General features: G+C 40.0%; 1 protein-coding gene across 3 annotated transcripts in view; it reads left to right on the top strand.

The window, feature by feature from the left end:
- The window catches only part of PHF8 (PHD finger protein 8), a 129763-nt gene that overhangs the window by 39390 nt on the left and 75718 nt on the right, over positions 1-14655 (top strand). For 2 of the 3 annotated variants that reach the window (XM_064278354.1, XM_064278352.1), the window contains 5 exons: positions 5197-5284; positions 5825-5931; positions 7191-7282; positions 12090-12179; positions 13997-14299. In XM_064278354.1, coding sequence (XP_064134424.1) covers positions 5197-5284; positions 5825-5931; positions 7191-7282; positions 12090-12179; positions 13997-14299 — 680 coding nt within the window. The remainder of the gene's footprint in view (positions 1-5196; positions 5285-5824; positions 5932-7190; positions 7283-12089; positions 12180-13996; positions 14300-14655) is intronic. The other variant, XM_064278353.1, reaches the window with a different exon arrangement.

The raw sequence follows: 14655 nt of genomic DNA, 5'->3' as shown, positions 1-14655 counted from the left end.
GATCCACAATCAACAGCCGTGGAAGCAGCAGTCAAGAAATCAAAAGATGCATTGCATTGGGTAAATGTGTTGCAAAGGACCTCTTTAATGTGTTGAAGAGCAAAGATGTCACCTTGAAGACTAAGGTGCACCTGACCCAAGCCATGGTATTTTCAGTCTCATCATATGCATGTGAAAGCTGGACAATGAATAAGGAAGACCGAAGAATTGACGCCTTTGAATTGTGGTGTTGGTGAAGAATATTGAATATAACATGGACTGCCAAAAGAACGAACAAATCTGTCTTGGATGAAGTACAACCAGAATGCTCCTTAGAAGCAAGGATGGTGAGACTGCGTCTTATGTACTTTGGACATGTTGTCAGGAGGGATCAGTCCCTGGAGAAGGACAGCATGCTTGGCGGAGTACAGGGTCAGTGGAAAAGAGGAAGACCCTCAACAAGGTGGCTGCAACAATGAGCTCAAGCATAACAACGATTGTAAGGATGGCTTAGGACCAGGCAGTGTTTCGTTCTGTTGTGCATAGGGTTGCTATGAGTCGGAACTGGCTCTATGACACCTAACAACAAACAACAACAACACATTTTGAATTTATTCTTGTGTATAGTGTGAGGCATGAATCCTGATTCATTCTTCTGCATGTGGAAATCCAGTTTTCCCAGCACCAGTTATTGATGAGACTCCTACATTGAATGGTCTTAATACACTTGTCAAAAATCGGTTGACTGTAGATGTATGGATTTACTTTTGGACTCTGTTCTATTCCATTCGTCTGTATATGCCAGTTGTTATACCAGTACCAGGCTGTTTTTAATTACTGTGGCTTTATAGTATATTTTTAAATCAGGAAGTGTGAGTCCTTCTACTTTATTCTCTTTCAAGATTGCGTTAGCTGTTTGTGGGCCCTTGCCCTTCCATAGGAACCTTGGTGATGCAATGTGCTTAAGAGCTCAGCTGCCAACCAAAATGTTGGCAGTTTGAATCCACCAGCTGCTCCTTAGAAACCCTACGGGGCAGTTCTACTCTGTCCTATAGGGTTGCTATGAGTTGGAATTGACCCGATGGCCATAGGTTTTGCCCTCCATATAAATTTGAGGATTGGCTTTTCTATTTCTGTAAAGAAGGCTGAAAGAATTTATAAATTCTGGATACTAGACCCTTATCAGGTGCATGATTTGCAAATACTTTCTCTCATTCTGGGTTTTTTTTCTCACTTTCTTAACATTGTCCTGTGAAGCACAAAAGTTATTAATTTTCATGTGTCCAATTTATCTCTGTTTTCTCTGGTTCCTTGTACTTTTGGTGTCATCGCTAAAAGACCATTGCGTAATCTAAGGCCACAAATATTTACACATTAGTTTTCTAAGAATTTTATAGTTTTAGTTTTTACATTTAGGTATTTCATTCATTTTGAGTTGATCTTTGTATATGGTGTGAGGTATGGATTGAATTTCACTCTTTTGCATGTGTATATCCAGTTGTCCCAGCACCATTTGTTGAAAAGACTATTCTTTCCCTCATTGAATTGTCTTGAATTGAATTGATCAGTTGTCAAACATCAGTTGAACATAGATGTATGGATTTATTTCTTAACTTTCAGTTATATTCCACTGATCAGTATGTTTATCCTTATGACAGTACCACACTATCTCGATTATTGTACCTTTGTAGTAAGTTTCGAAATCAAGAAGTGTCAGTTCTCTCTTTGGTTTTCTTTTTCATGATTATTTTGGCATTTGAATTTCCTTATGAATTTTAGGTTCAGCTTTTGTATAGGTTTTTAAGTGATTGCTCTAGTTATTACATTTTAACTCCATAGCTTATCACAGCCAACTGGTATTGACATTTTCACTGTTTGAGGGAAGTGTTGAAACTTTACCTCCATATTGTCTTAAATATTTCCTCTATATATTGAGAACCACATCACACAATATTATAATTTTTGCTTCAACCATCAAACATACCTTAGAAAACATACCTTAGAGGAGAAGGAAAGTCTATTGTATTTGCCCATATTTTTATTCTTCTATTGTCCTTTCTTCCTTCCTGTTCTGTGATTCTTTCTTTTATCCTTTCTATTTAGAGAGCTTCCTTTAGCTATTCTTTTAGGTTAGGCCTGCTGGCAACATGTTCTCTTAGTTTTCTTTTATCTGAAATTGTCTTGATTACCCCTTCATTCCTGGAGGATATTTTTGCTGGATACAGAATTCTGGTTTAATATAATCATAATTCTTATAATCATACGATTACATGAATGCGACGTATTTTGTTGTAGTCCCACAGGTCCCTGAGTTTATTTTTCTTTTAGTCTGTTTTCTCTCTCTTGTTCAGATTGGGTAATTTCTATTGTTCTGTTTTCAATTTCTCTGTTGCCTCCATTCTTCCATTGAGTCCGTCCATTGTGTCCTTTATTTTGGGTATTGTATTATTTTTCCAGATTGATAGCCATTTGTTCTAGCACTATAATCCATTCTTTCCCCACTGAATTGGACTGCTACCATTGCCATATATTGGTTTCACATGTATAAAAAACCAAAAAACAAAACCCGTTGCCTTGAAGTCAATTCTGACTCTTAGCGACCCTACAGGACAGAGTAGAACTGCCTCATAGAGTTTCCAAGGAGCGCCTGGTGGATTTGAACTGCCAAACTTTTGGTTAGCAGCCATAGCACTTAACCACTACACCACCAGGGTTTCCTTCACATGTATATTGGTATTCCAGATTTTCTATTCTGTTGCATAGGTCTGTTTGTCTATTCATATGTCAATGTCATATTGATATGATTACATTGGTTTTATAGAATGTTTAATATGTGTTGAGGCAAGTCAGCACCCTCCCCCTACCCCACACACCATTGATCTGCTTTTCTCTTTTATAGTTTTTATTCCAAGGCATTTATTTGCCCATCTTTGAATCCTTTGCCAGGTCTAGCATAATGCCTTTTCCATAATGGGCACCTAGTAACTGTTTGGTGAATTGAATTTGCTTACCATAGGTTCAGGCAAGATTAATTTGCATCTTGGTAGAAATGCCCACAAACTGGGTGCAACATTGAGTGTCTACTATGTGCCCCAGCATTGGTTTATATGCTAAGGACAAAAAAATAAAATAGGTCATTTCAGTATTGTTCTAATAGCCACAGTAGAGGTATTCACCAGAAGTTGTGGAAGCAGAGATGAGAGCACTTAGTCTAGCCAGGGGTTTGTGAAAATCTTCCCAGAATAATGATACATGGAGGGACTGACCAAGTAAAAGAGGAGGAAAGGCATTTTAGACTTAGAGAAAGGGATAAGCAGAGCAAGGCTGTATGAAGCAGTTTATGGATACTAGAGCCTAAAGAGCAAGGATTGGGTGTAGATGAAGCTGAAAAGCTATGCAGGCTGAACTTTCCCCGACCAAGATACTTGAACTTAACACAGAGGTAATTGGAGACCATTGAGGGTTGGTTTGTTTAATTTCCAATGAAATATTCAGATGTAGCAAAAGATATAAATAATAATGTAATGACCACTCATGTGTTCCTTACTCAACTAAAAATATAAAATATTACAAATATATTTTAAGCCTCCTGTATACTCCTCCTCAGTTTCTTTCCCATTCTTCTCTCTCAGAGCTAACTGTTGTTTTGAGGTTGGTTAATATATGGTGAGGCAAGTCAGGCTTTTATGCATTTTTATGCTTTTGTTGTATAGGTATGCCTCACTAAACGATACATAGTATTATTTGACATATTTTCGAGTGTTACATAGATGAAATCATATTGGATATATTCTTCTCTTCTTTTTTCTCTCAACGTTATGATTGTAAGATCCTTGTTGATACCTGTAGCTGTAGTTCATTCATTTTAATTGCTTCCTAGTAATCCATTGTGAATATACCACAATTTATTCATTCTCCTGTGGATGGACATTTCTTCGCAGGGTTTTGATCAGGGGAATGTCATGGGCAGATTTATATTTTAGACATATCACGTAGGGTTGGATGTGTAGGATTGGTTTGAGGGGCTGAGATTGGTGTAGAGCAGTGGTTTACAAACTTTTTGGACTCAGGGCCCCTTTATATTAAAAAAATATTGAGGGCCCTAAAGAGCCTTTATTATGTGATTTGTATTTATTAGTATTTATCATATTATAAATTAAAACAGAAAATTTTAAAATATTTATGAATTTATTGAAAAATTACAATAATAAAGCATTGCATGTTAACATAAATAACAATTTTTTTTAAGAAGAATAACTATTTTCCAAACAAAAGTTTAGTAAGTTGAGTGGTATTGTTTTACATTTTTGTAAGTTGCTTTAATATCTGGGTTAACAGAAGGCAGCCTCATATCTGCTTCTGCATTCAGTCTGTTGTGATATCAGTTCATATATCCTCTAGAAAACTATACCGTACGCCTGTGAGAGAATGAGACTGAAAAAGGCAAATAGCATCTTTGTATTACCATGAACACAGTTTTGACATTACATGTTCTCTGAAAGAGAGTATCAAGGAGCCCGAGGGTTTCCTGGACCATACCTTAACTACCACTCTAGTGTAGAGGAACCAGTTTGGAGGCTATTGCAGTAGCTAGGTTGAGAGATAAAGAGGAATCTTAACCAAGGCAATAGTAGGATGAATGGAGAGGAAGAGATGCTTATGTGAGAGATTTAAGAAGAAAAATCAGAAGGTCCCACAAGAAGGTGCAGGGTCAAAGGCAAGGGGAATAATTGAGTTCTAGCTAGGTGCATGTTTAACAACCAGCCTGTGCAGTGGATATTTAACTAGAAAATAGCAGAATAAGAATTTGAACCAGCCCTATCCAACACAAAAGCTCTTTTTGTTTTACCTAGGGCAGAGTTAGAAGGGGTAGCCACAGCAAGAATGTGATGCCCTTCTTAGATACAAGAGAGAAGCATCAGAGAGATTTTGAAGTGGAGAGGAAGGAAATGGAGTTTATTAATGCCATAGTTTGGTCCAATTCAGGGTTATAATAATGACAGATTAGGAAGGAATGGTGTTGGGATAGTGGAAGAACTTAGAATGTTCTGAGTCACAGGCTAACTGCTCTAAGGAGTTAGGGTTGAACTGAGTGGACAGAAGAAATGTCGAGAGGAAGAAAGGTCCTCTGCCACACTTCCCATGCTTACCAGATTTCATCCTTCCCTCTTCCTCACCTACTTCCTGATGGTATGATTTTGCCTTGTTGCACTGTAGGTTGGATCCATGCTGTGCTGACCCCCGTGGACTGCCTTGCCTTTGGAGGGAACTTCTTACACAGTCTTAACATTGAAATGCAGCTCAAGTGAGTCCTGATGCTGTGATGATCCTGAGTTAGCCACTCCTGTCTGCTAGAGTCCTTGGGCTCTCCCCTAGAGTGAGGAATGCAGCATAGAAGGAGGCAAGATGCTCAGAGAAGGATGGCTATTGGTTCTTGATGATGTTTAGTCTGAGAACTAACACCTAATCCTTACTTAATAGTTATATGACTTTGGGCAAGTAACATAACCTGTGAGTCCAAATTTCACAATCTATAATGTAGGGTCTTCTAGGGTGGTTGTGAAAATTAGAGATAATGGAAGGAGGCAGGATGCTCAGAGAAGGATGGCTATTGGTTCTTGATGATGTTTAGTCTGAGAACTAACACCTAATTCTTACTTAATAGTTATATGACTTTGGGAAAGTAACATAACCTGTGAGTCCAAATTTCACAATCTATAATGTGGGGTCTTCTAGGGTGGTTGTGAAAAGTAGAGATAATGGATATAAAGCAGCCATAACAATACCTGATACAGAGTAGGTGCTCAGTAAATGGAAGCCCTGTTGTCATGCCTCCTTCCTCCAGAGCCTATGAGATTGAGAAGCGGCTGAGCACAGCAGACCTCTTCAAGTTCCCCAACTTTGAGACCATCTGTTGGTATGTGGGAAAGCACATCCTGGACATATTTCGAGGTATGGAGCCCTTTGCCAACTATCTCTTATGTCCCGCTCCACTGAGTGTGGGTATTTATGTGTGTGTAACCATCACTGCAATCAAAATATAGTACTATTCCATCACCACAAAGATCTCCCAAGTGCTACCCCTTTATTGTATCACCTATCCCTTACCCCTGAACCATCCCTAACTTCTGGAAACCACTAATTTGTTTTCCATCTCTATAATTTTGTTGTTTCAAGAATATTATATAAATGGAATCATACACTATGTAACCTTTTGAGATTGGCTTTTTTTCACTAACCATAATAGGGCAGGACATGGATTTTAACTTTTTTAGTTAACAAGGGTAGCTGAGAAAATTGGATCAGAGTGAAATTATCCCTATTTCTTTTAAGTTAAGAAACTCAGTATGGATAGCCTCAGAGTTTCCTGGATGTGCTTCCCATGGGGAGAAGGCCCAGTCCTGACCATCTGGCATCATCTCATTGGTTCTTGGGTATCAATCCAGATGGAAACCAGCTTGCTGGGTTTTCTCTTTCCTGATCTTCTTTGAAATAGAGAAGGTTCCTTGCTTGGGCCTGAGATTTCTCAAGGTGACTTGGCCGGGAGGAATCAGAATCTCAGAATTATGAAGAACCTCAGAGACCAATGAGTACAGTGTCCTACCCAACACCTCAAACCATTTTTCTGCCACCTAGGAAGATTGCACTTAAGTGTTCAATCAGAGGCTAGGTGATTAAGTGCACATTACCTGTTCAATAAAAAAAAGAATTGAGCCTAAATCTGGCTGTTTGTAATAATCTCCCCTGTAGTAACCCAGAACACAGCTAATCCCTCTTCTACATTAACGGCCCTTCAAATATGTGTAGGTAGCAATCACGGTCCTTCTGAACGTTCTCATTTTGAAACCCAAGAGACAGTGTAGCAAAAGGAACACAGGCCTCAGCTTCAGATAGACGTGGTTTCAGTCATGGCTCTGGCTAGGTGTGTGCCCTTGGTTAAGTCTCTCTGCCTCTCTGAGCCTCAGTTTCCTGAACTGTGAAATGAAGATAATAATGCCTGCCTCATAGGGTGGGGATAAGGATTAAATGAGATAATGAATGTCAAATGCCTGGTACTTAGTAATTACTCAGTAAAGGAACAACATTATAAAAATCCAAATCTGTAGTTTTGCTCAGAACCCTGAACATTTTCTCTGGTTGCCTGACAAAGGTAATAAGTCTTTCACTTCCCCACATGGCTTCGTTGACACCATGCCTTCCTCTTTCCTTAGGTTTGCGAGAGAACAAGAGACACCCTGCCTCCTACCTGGTCCATGGTGGCAAAGCCCTGAATTTGGCCTTTAGAGCCTGGACAAGGAAAGAAGTAATATACTTATTTCTCTACCTCCTCTAGAGCTCTTCCTCTGCAGGGACTGCCTTGGGTAGACACTTTGGGGAAACAGAAGGGACCAGGGAAGCTTGTGGACTACTGGGTTAACATAGAGGACTGGGCAAGGATTTCTTGGATTACATTTTTAAACTTTTCTTTCTGATTATAGAAAATAATACATGTTTACTATAGAGAACTAGAAAAATACAGAATAGTATAAGAAGAAAAAAATCACCCATAATTTTAACACTCAGAGGGAACTACTGTTAATGTTTTGGTATATTTCCTTCTGATATTTTTTATATGCGTCTTTCAAACATACTTGCTGTCACGTTATGCTTACAGTTTTGTATCTGAATCTGTTGGCTTATCTTAAGTGTTTCCCTGTGTCTCAAAGTTCTTCATAAACGTTTAATAGTTACATGATACTCCTTTGCAGGGATGTAACATTCCTTACCTAACTACTTGCTTATAGTCGATTCCTTTTTATCTATTTTTGGGGGAGGGGATAGTTATAGAGAAAGTAGCCCTGCTGGGCGTAACAGCTAAGCGCTTGACTGCTAACTGAAAAGTTGACGGTTTGGACGCACCCAGTGGCTCTGTGGGAGAAAGACCTGGCAATCTGCTCCCATAAAGAGTACAGCCAAGAAAACCCTATGGGGCAGTTCTACTCTGTCACATGGAATTGCTATGAGTCGAAAATTGACTCAATGGCACTGAACAACAACAACAAGTTACAGAAAATCCAGCAGTGAATAATACCTGTATGCATCAGTCTTTGTCCCTCATCTTTTGATTATTTCTTCAGGATAGATTCCTGGAAGAGCAATTTACTGGATCAAAGTATATAAAATTGTAAGACTTTTGACGTATACTGCCAAAATGCCATTTTAGAAATGCACCAATATCCATCTATTCAGTGGAATACTAAACAGATATAAAGGAGAATAAGAAATCTCTTATGTACTGATTTGAAAAGATCAGAATTTTTCAAGTAAAAGCGCAGAACTGTGTGTATAGTGTACTATCTTATGTGTAAAAAAGAGGGAAAACAAGAATTATGTACGTTTGTACTTGTATTTGCATGAAGATATAATCTGGAGGGATACCTAAGAAACTAGATAAAAGTGGGAATAGGATGATGGGCTTATGATGGGGGCAGGGGTGGAAGTGATACTTTGACAATCTTATTATATTGTTTGATTTTTGAACTGTGTGAATGAATTATTCAAAATATTGAATTAAAAAATTAAGAAATGAAAAAAAAGAAAGAAAAAATATCAATATACACTTCTAGACTTCAGATACTCCTTACAGTCTCCTTCCTCTGCATACAATGACATAAGGAGACTTTTCAGCCACTGCAGTTTAACTTGTATAATCTATTTCCTGTTGCCAACCTTCCCCTCAAATATCCTTGGACTTCATGTTTTGGGCCTTCCCTTGCTCCCTGGGCTCACCTACACCTGTGCCTTCAACTGTGATCTCTCTTTCTCCACACCCCTCAAGTGTGACTACCTTGAGTTTCATCTCTGACCCCTCCCATGAAATGAACATCTGAGTAACCGTGTCCTAGGAACACCAAAAGGGAGGAAGGTGAATAGGTGGGCCCTAAGGACCCTGGCCAGGATAGACCCAGGAACCGAGGAATGGCCCCAAATATCTTGGCCAAAGGGAGCTGGAGGGGAGTAGGAACATATCTGAGGAGTCCACACTCATGGAATGGATCTTTTATGAAGTGCAAATGAGTTCCACAGGAGGCATTGCTCCTTCACCGCTTCAGAACCCCTGGGTGGGGAGGAAGGGAACCATTAAAGTTATCCAGCTGTGACACATGGACTCATCTTCACCCCCACCCCCATCCACCAAAATAAATTTCAGATGGATTAATCGTGTTAAAGGAAAAAATAAACAATCAAACTGTGGAAAATAAGAAGGAAATGCTGAGGAATTTTTATCACTTCTCTGGATACAGAAGGGAGGTGAAAAATAGTGGAAGAAATCACAAAAGAAAAGCTTGGGAGATCGGTATGCATAAAAATATAAATCTCAGGTACTCAAAATATTGCAAACAAATTAAAAGAGAGACAACCAACGAGTCTCCCCCTGGGTTGCTGTTGAGCTATATGTGGGCCTGTAGTTGCCCAGCACTAAGTTCTGTCCTCACAAGTGAAGAGGCTAGTTTGTCCCCGTTAATCTCCCTGAGGTCTCTGATTTTTATTTATTTATTTTTTTGAGATTCCAAAAGTTCATAGTTTATTTCCCTACACTGTGCCAACACTGGTTTTTGAAAAGTGAAAATGTTCGTTGATTGCATTTCATAACATCAAATACCTGTCTGCATCTTTTCCATTTAAAAACATTTTTATATAATTAACTGATAATTGGCCAAATCAGCCATTGCATTGACATTGATGTTTTTATAAAATTTGTTTGCTTGTGGTAACAAACAAAACAAGGCTTCAGGAACTGATGTAATACCAATTGAGATGTTTTAACAAATGGATGTAGCACTGGAAGTACTTACTCATCTATACCAAGATATTTGGAAGACAGCTACCTGACCAGCCAACTGAAAGAGATCCGTATTTATGCCTATTCCCAAGAAAGATGATCCAACTGTATGCGAAAATTATAGAACAATATCATTAATATCACACACAAGCAAAATTTTTCTGAAGACCATTCAAAAGTGGCTGCAGCAGTACATTGACAGGGAACTACCAGAAGTTCAAGCTGAATTTGGAAGAGGATGTGGAACGAGGGATATCATTGCTGATGTCAGGTGAATCCTGGCTGAAAGCAGGGAATACCAGAAAGATGTTTATCTGTGTTTTATTGACTATGCAAAAGCATTTGACTGTGTGGATCATAACAAATTATGGATAACATTTGTGAAGAATGGGAATTCCAGAACACTTAATTGTGCTCATGAGGAACCTGTGCATAGATCAAGAGGCAGTCTTTCAAACAGAACAAGGGGGTACTGCATGGTTTAAAGTCAGGAAAGGTGTGCGTCAGGGTTGTATCCTTTCACCATACTTATTTAATCTGTATGCTGAGCAAATAAACTGAAAAGCTGAACTATATGAAGAAGAACAGGGCATAAAAGATTGGAGGAAGACTCATTAACAACCTGCAAAATGCAGATGACACAACCTTGCTTGCTGAAAGTGAAGAGGACTCGAAGCAATTACTGATGAAGATCAAAGACTATAGCCTTTAGTGTGGATTACACCTCAACATAAAGAAAACAAAAATCCTCACAACTGAACCAATAAGCAATATCATGAAAAAACAGAGAAAAGATTGAAGTTGTCAAGGGTTTCATTTTACTTGGATCCACAATCAACGCTCAAGAAATCAAATGACTTATTGCAATGGGCGCAAATCTGCTGCAAAAGACCTCTTTAAAGTGTTAAAAAGCAAAGATGTCACCTTGAAGACTAAGGTGCACTTGACCCAAGTCATGGTGTTTTCAATTGCCTCATATGCATGTGAAAGCTGGACAATGAATAAGGAAGACCGAAGAATTGACGCCTTTGAATTGTGGTGTTGGCGAAGAATATTGAATATACCATGGACTGCCAAAAGAACAAACAAATCTTTCTTGGAAGAAGTACAGCCAGAATTCTCCTTAGAAACAAGGATGGCGAGACTACATCTCACATACTTTAGACATGTTATCAGGAGGGATCAGTCCCTGGAGAAAGATATCATGCTTGATAAAGTAAAGGGTCAGCAAAAAAAGAGGAAGACCTTCAATGAGATGGGTTGACACAGTGGCTGCAGCAGTGGGCCCAAGCATAACAACGATTGTGAGGATGGTGCAGGACCGGGCAGTGTTTCATTCTTTTGTTCACAGGGTCGCTATGGATAGGAACCCACTCCATGGCAGCAACATGGTAACATAAGCCAAAAAAAGCCAAACCCAGTGCCGTGGAGTCGATTCCAACTCATAGCGACCCTATGGGACAGAGTAGAACTGCCCCATAGAGTTTCCAAGGAGCACCTGGCGAATGCTAACTGCTGACCCCTTGGTTAGCAGCCGTAGCATTTAACCACTACGCCACCAGGGTTTCCACATGGTAACATAGCTTCAGGATATTTCTACCCAAGTAAGTTGAATTCGGGTTTTAAAAACTTCTCCCTTAGAATAGCACTTTTGACTAAATTCAACTTTGTGATACAGTTTTGTTTGCTTTTTCCCCACTGCGAAGGATGTACAGCAACAGAATCAGTGCATTGACAGAGCGCAGGTCTTGGAGTCAGAAAAACTTGTTTCCATTCTGTGTTCTGTCATTTATTAGCTAGTGCGAGGTCCGAGCCCACAACTGAGTTCTTGTACCTTTTGATACCTGTCCTTTACCCAGATATATATATTTTGCAAATATTTCTCCCAATCTGTGACTTGTCTTAACAGTGTTTTTCAAAGAGAAGTTTTTATTTTTTATGAAGTCCAGCTTACCAATTTTATCTTTTATGATTTGTGCTTTTTGTGTCATATTTAAGAAATCTTTGCCTAACTCAAGAGCAAAAAGATTTTTCTGCGCTGTTTTCTTCTAGCAGGTTTATAGTTTAGATTTTACATTTAGGTCTGTGACCCATTTTGAGGGTTTTTATTTTTTTAATATGGCATGAGGTGTGAATTGGGGGTCTTTTTTTTCTTTCATATGGATATCCAATTTGTACCATTTGTTGAAAAGTCTATCCTTTCTCCACTGAATTGCCTTGATACTTTTGTTGAAAATCAATTGTCCATTGATGTGTGGGTCTATTCCTCATGCTTTTTGTTTGACAGGCTCTGCCAGACCACGAAGATGAGATCCCAGAGACAGTGCGGACCGTACAGCTCATTAAAGATCTGGCTAGGGAGATCCGCCTGGTGGAAGTAAGAGGCGTGGGTGGAGGGAAGGCATTTGGGAAGGGCTTGAGTCAGGTCTCTGCAGTTGGCATAAGAGCCTGGGGGAAGGGTTGGGAAACCCTACCAAGGAGCCTATTTATTTGAATAATTATTATGGGCCTACAGTGTGCCACACATTATGCTAGGCTCTTAAGATACATAAATAACAACAGTCTCTGCCCACAAAGAACTTAAAGACTAGTAGGAAACCCTGGGAAAAGTTAACCTTTCTGAGCCTCAGTTTCCTCATCTCTAAAATAGGGACAATTATATCTACTCAGGGGTTGTTAAAAGGATTAATTAAAGTAATGCAGGGTGAACACTAAGCATAGTGCCTAGCACACCGTAGATGCTCAATAAATTCTAATGTTGGGTTATGGTGGTGGTGGGTGGTGGTAGTCATAGTATTAGTTTTTGTTATTATTAATATTTTGACTCAGTCTCTGCATTCTGCAAAATGACAGTTCTCTCAGGTTGAAGATGATTACAAAGCCATGTGTCAGCAGGTTGCATACACCACAAGGCAGTGAGGTATAGTGGTAAGAGACTTAGTTCTGTTTCCCACTCTGTCACTTGCAAACCTTTCAGATCCTCAATTTTCTCATATGTAAAATGGGGATCATACCAACCTTTCAGAGTTTTTTTTAGAATTAAGAGCTAATGTATAGAGCCCCTCACACAGTGCCTGGCAGAGTAAGTACTCAATAAATGTGAACCATTGTTATTAATAGATTTTACAGTAAAGAGAGAACTTAGCGTGGGCTGGTGAAGTAGCAGAGGCACCAGAGGAGAACTGGACTTCAGGATATTAAAACTTTCCTTTGGCTCAGAAGCTGTGATTTTCTGATATGCACATTAATGTTCTGAAATATTCGGGATATACATCCGTGTTGAAGGGTGGTCAGAGAGAGCTACTGGGAAATCGGGCTTCTAGTCCCACTTTTTGCAACATGTTTCACTGCCTGTACCATAGCTTATGTTGTCCACCTCCTGCCTCATTTTCCTCCACTGCCATCTGTCAGGATCCTTCAGGGTTTAGTTAAAGGCCCACCTTCTCCTCAACTCTTCTCACTTAAACCCATCTTGTGTACACCAAGCTTAGGGCTGGTTGGAAGAGGACAAAGAGATAGATCATATCAGGTCCGGTGGTTTTCATTGTTTTAGAGCAGTTGAATCATTTTTTCAAATGAAATCTTACGTGGAAGCCTGATATATACAACAAATCAAAGCACAGCTACTCTCAATGAGATAAAGGTGGGAAGCCTAGAGTTCACTTGTCTGCCTTCCACCTGCCACCAGTCCCCAAGGTTCCTCCTGAGAAGCTCAAAGGAGCCACAGAGCATCTTTGAAAACCACCTGTCCAACCTAATTCTTTCATTTTACAACTGAACAAACAGCCCCAGAATTGGTCAGAAGACTTTCCTGAGTTCATATATCTAGCTAGTAGCAGAATTAGTACTGGAACCTCTCATCTCAAATCCTGTAGTCCCTAGGGTTTGAACTATTCTGTTTAGCACTTGGTTATTTTTTATTTCATGTCAGTTACTCTTGGAGTCTTCTCTCCAGGTTTGACAGTAGACCCAAGGCTTTTCCTTTGCTCGTCTTCTCCTTACTTGTCAATGGCTGGGTAAAGAAATGCCACTCAGTGAATTCTCGATGATTCATTGTGCATGAGCTGTGTATATGTAGAGCTTCTGTAAGCTACTTCCATGGCAGTACTGCCAATGCCAGGCAGATCTCTGCTGTTAGCATATAGGTAACCACTGAGTAAGCTCTAATCCCCTTGTGTACTAACACTCTTGTAGGATATCTTCCAACAGAACGTTGGGAAGACAAGCAATATCTTTGGGCTGCAGAGGATCTTCCCAGCTGGCTCCATTCCTTTAACCAGGCCAGCTCATTGCACTTCAGAGTCCATGTCCAGGCTGTCACTGCCCTCCAAAAGTGGTTCAAAGAAGAAAGGCCTGAAGCCCACGGACTTCTTCAAGAAGGCAGAGCGAAAGGGCAAGGAGAGCTCAGCCTTGGGGCCTGCTGGCCAATTGAGCTATAATCTCATGGACACATACAATCATCAGGCACTGAAGACAGGCTCTTCCCAGAAAGCAAAGGTGGGTCCTGGCCCATGGGTTCAGCCCAACCCTTTTGGGTCCCTGGGAAGTGCAGGGTTTCGAAAGGACAGGCTGTCCTGTCCTGCTCCCACCTCCCTTAGGGCCCCTGGTGTTTGGCTACCAGTCCCACTCATTTATCAGGCATTTATTGAGACCTTTTCTGTGCTGGGCACTGTGATAGGTACTGTGGATGTAGCCATCAAGAGGCTTACAGGCTAGTGAGAAGGATAGGCATAAAAACAAATGAGTTCAGTGAAGTGTTGTGGATACCACAATCAAGGGCGTGTGTTGGACCCTGAGACGCCGAGGGAGTTAGTTCTGTCTCCTTAGGGAAGATGGTCAGGATCTTTTAGAAA

This window comes from Loxodonta africana, chromosome X (genome assembly GCF_030014295.1).
Source record: "Loxodonta africana isolate mLoxAfr1 chromosome X, mLoxAfr1.hap2, whole genome shotgun sequence".
NCBI classification, from domain to species: domain Eukaryota; kingdom Metazoa; phylum Chordata; class Mammalia; order Proboscidea; family Elephantidae; genus Loxodonta; species Loxodonta africana.
The sequence above is the reverse complement of the archived record's forward strand: the minus strand, read 5'-3'. Positions and strand labels throughout refer to the sequence as shown.